Below are 4,094 nucleotides of genomic sequence, written 5' to 3' on the forward strand. Positions count from 1 at the left end.
CATTCCGATTATTGTCTCAGTTTTGTTTTTTATTATTATAATTTTTAGTCTTTATCATTCGTCTGTTTCTGTCTGTTTGCATTTGCGATGGCTGTCAGTGTTGCTAAGAAACGGAAGTACAGTGATGAATACATTAACTACTGATTTATATCAATTCTCGCTGATGGCATTGAGAAACCTCAGTGTGTGTTGTTTCAAAGTGCTGAGGAACGATTCCATGAGGTCAAGTACGCTGAAGCATATATATATATATATATATATATATATATATATATATATATATATATATATATATATATATATATATATATATATATATATATATATATATATATATATATATAAGCCATTCTCAACTGGACCCCCAAGCTAATGTATTGCAGTTTCGGTTATATTACTGGATGTTACCGTGTGACCAAATCAGTCATATTAATATTAACAATACGGGTTATTTTTAAGGTGCTATTATACGACCCTGAAATATCTTCGTGGTAATGTTTAATGACCCTGAAGTATCTTCAGGGTAAAGTTACATGACCCTGAAGTATGTTCATGGTAATGGTACATGACCCTGAAGTATCTTCATGACTCAGGACTGGATCTTTCAGAACTCACAATGCGGATAATAAATACAATAAGAATTAACCAAGAATGAGTGTACAGAAAATTTATATATGAAATTTACCTTAAATACTGGACAGAATGCTCATCAATGGCTTTTAAATGCCTAAACCGGACCCCTTCATCTAGACCAGTGGTTCTCAACCTTGTTTGTCCCATGCACCCCTTTCACCATATGTCAGAATGTCATTCCCCCCTCCTTTCCAAGATTGTCTGCCTCAAAAAGTGCATTCCAAATAATATGAATATAATACTGAAAATCCTTTATTTTTTCCATATTAGTACATATACATTTACAATTTTACATGGATTATTTTTATAGTGGAGTTTTACAAATTAAATGCCAATTGAAAATGTTGATGGATTTATAAAACTTGAATAAAAGTAAAATAGTTTTTTTTTTATTTATAATGAATTACTTAACAGACCAAACTGAAGCATAATGCAATAAACAAAAAGTTCAATAGAATACCAGGATATTGTAAATTTGTAATTAATTTTATTCAGATGAAGATTACAGTCAATGAGAAACCTGTGATTGTTTTTTCTTCGCCAATTCTGGGATACGCGGAGGAGTGCTTGAAAGGGCACAACGCAGGTCATTTTCTACTTCTAATCTACTACGCTGCTTCGTTTTAATTTGCAACAGAGTTGAAAAGCCTGATTCACAAAGATATGTCGACACAAACGGAAGCAATGCACGGATAGCTCTTTCTGCCACTTTTGGGTAGGAATCGCACATCAAGGGCCAAAATTCTGTGATTGATTTCTCATCGAACATATCTCTTGCTCCCGAATCAGTTTTCCCCCCTGGTTGAGAACCCCTGATCTAGACCACAAACACTGTACTTTGGAATATTTTTATCTCTAGTTCATCTTTTTCATAAATCATTATATAACCTGGTGAGTGTTACCTTTAGTGATAAACTGTATGTTGTATATAACCTGGTGAGTGTTACCTTTAGTGATAAACTGTATGTTGTATATAACCTGGTGTGTGTTACCTTTAGTGATAAACTGTATGTTGTATATAACCTGGTGTGTGTTACCTTTAGTGATAAACTGTATGTTGTATATAACCTGGTGTGTGTTACCTGTAGTGATAAACTGTATGTTGTATATAACCTGGTGAGTGTTACCTGTAGTTATAAACTGTATGTTGTATATAACCTGGTGTGTGTTACCTTTAGTGATAAACTGTATGTTGTATATAACCTGGTGTGTGTTACCTGTAGTTATAAACTGTATGTTGTATATAACCTGGTGAGTGTTACCTTTAGTGATAAACTGTATGTTGTATATAACCTGGTGTGTGTTACCTTTAGTGATAAACTGTATGTTGTATATAACCTGGTGTGTGTTACCTTTAGTGATAAACTGTATGTTGTATATAACCTGGTGTGTGTTACCTGTAGTGATAAACTGTATGTTGTATATAACCTGGTGAGTGTTACCTGTAGTTATAAACTGTATGTTGTATATAACCTGGTGTGTGTTACCTTTAGTGATAAACTGTATGTTGTATATAACCTGGTGTGTGTTACCTGTAGTTATAAACTGTATGTTGTATATAACCTAGTGAGTGTAATCTGTAGTGATAAACTGTATGTTGTATATAACCTGGTGAGTGTTACCTGTAGTGATAAACTGTATGTTGTATATAACCTGGTGTGTGTTACCTGTAGTTATAAACTGTATGTTGTATATAACCTGGTGTGTGTTACCTGTAGTGATAAACTGTATGTTGTATATAACCTGGTGTGTGTTACCTGTAGTTATAAACTGTATGTTGTATATAACCTAGTGAGTGTAATCTGTAGTGATAAACTGTATGTTGTATATAACCTGGTGAGTGTTACCTGTAGTGATAAACTGTATGTTGTATATAACCTGGTGTGTGTTACCTGTAGTTATAAACTGTATGTTGTATATAACCTGGTGAGTGTAATCTGTAGTGATAAACTAAGGGGTGAAATAGTTAATTGGCTCCAGTTTTTCTTTGATATATTTAGCCAGAAAAAACAGATAAAATATGACGGTGATTGAGTCTTATATGACGGTGACTGAGCCTAATATGACGGTGATTGAGTCTAATATGACGGTGATTGAGTCTAATATGACGGTGACTGAGCCTAATATGACGGTGATTGAGTCTAATGTGACGGTGATTGAGTCTAATATGACGGTGATTGAGTCTAATATAACGGTGACTGAGCCTAATATGACGGTGATTGAGTCTAATATGACGGTGATTGAGTCTAATGTGACGGTGACTGAGTCTAACATGACGGTGTCTGAGTCTAATATGACAGTGACTGAGTCTAACATGACGGTGACTGAGTCTAATGTGACGGTGACTGAGTCTAATATGACGGTGACTGAGTCTAATGTGACGGTGATTGAGTCTAATGTGACGGTGACTGAGTCTAATATGACGGTGACTGAGTCTAATGTGACGGTGATTGAGTCTAATGTGACAGTGACTGAGTCTAACATGACGGTGACTGAGTCTAATATGACGGTGATTGAGTCTAATATGACGGTGACTGAGTCTAATGTGACGGTGATTGAGTCTAATGTGACAGTGATTGAGTCTAATGTGACAGTGATTGAGTCTAACATGACGGTGACTGAGTCTAATATGACAGTAACTACGTTTCAACAACTATGGTCTTGAAGTATGAATTTTGTGTCAGTAAATACAGTAATAAAGATTAAGACTTTAGAGAGATGCAAGTGTGTGGTTGGCTTTAGTGAGAGAAGAGAAGTTCTGGTTAGGCTACCGCCCCTTCCCCACGCTTTCCAAGATGTTACCAACCATGACCCTTTAACTCAAACGGTGCTCCAGTACACCGTGGTAGCTCCTTGTTCTAAATATGGCTTTAGTAACACAATATATTACAGTAACAGTAATCTGGATTTATTTCTCCATATATATAACACTATAACTCTTCTAACCTTATCTTTTGTCCACATCAGTTTCTCTTGCGTTCTTATTCCTTTCAGAAAATACTAGTGTTACTGATCGACCAATTTAGTCACAATTTAAGTTAACAAACTTGTAAATCTCTGCTGGGGAAGAAGGCAGCAACCTAGAAATCAATCTGAACCCAACTTGAATTCTTGACAAAAACACTGATGGGTTTTTTGTGCTGCCTGCTTCTAACGAATGCTCTCTCCTCACTACACGTGTGCACTGTTGTTAGTTGCCTCTATGTTCTATACCTCAAGACATTCATCATTTATTCAGGAAGATTAGACCCATATCCGGTCCTATATAATGACCCTGTGACCTTGATACTTGACCTCTTGAGCTAAAATATATCAAGCCGTATCTCACGAGTATCGCTCTGGGTTTATACAATGAATATGTTGCGATCATCAATATTTCACTGTTGACAAAAAGAAACCAATCGTCTCGCACAAGGACTTGTGTGTAAGAATAAGCCTTTCAAGGTATATGTAATTTCCAC

At 35.6% G+C, this 4,094-nt stretch overlaps 1 protein-coding gene across 1 annotated transcript; it reads left to right on the forward strand.

The window, feature by feature from the left end:
• The first annotated feature begins 2,653 nt into the window (after window positions 1-2,653).
• LOC121862009 lies at window positions 2,654-3,298 on the forward strand. The gene has a single exon (XM_042359939.1). It carries the CDS (start codon window positions 2,654-2,656, stop codon window positions 3,296-3,298), a length of 645 nt encoding a protein of 214 aa, XP_042215873.1.
• The last annotated feature ends 796 nt before the right edge of the window (window positions 3,299-4,094 follow it).

This window comes from Homarus americanus, unplaced genomic scaffold (assembly GCF_018991925.1).
Source record: "Homarus americanus isolate GMGI-L3 unplaced genomic scaffold, GMGI_Hamer_2.0 scaffold25013, whole genome shotgun sequence".
Lineage (NCBI taxonomy): Eukaryota > Metazoa > Arthropoda > Malacostraca > Decapoda > Nephropidae > Homarus > Homarus americanus.

Coding starts and splice junctions, on each gene's coding strand:
- LOC121862009 (XM_042359939.1), top strand. CDS start 2,654: ATGACGGTGATTGAGTCTTATATGACGGTGACTGAGCCTAATATGACG.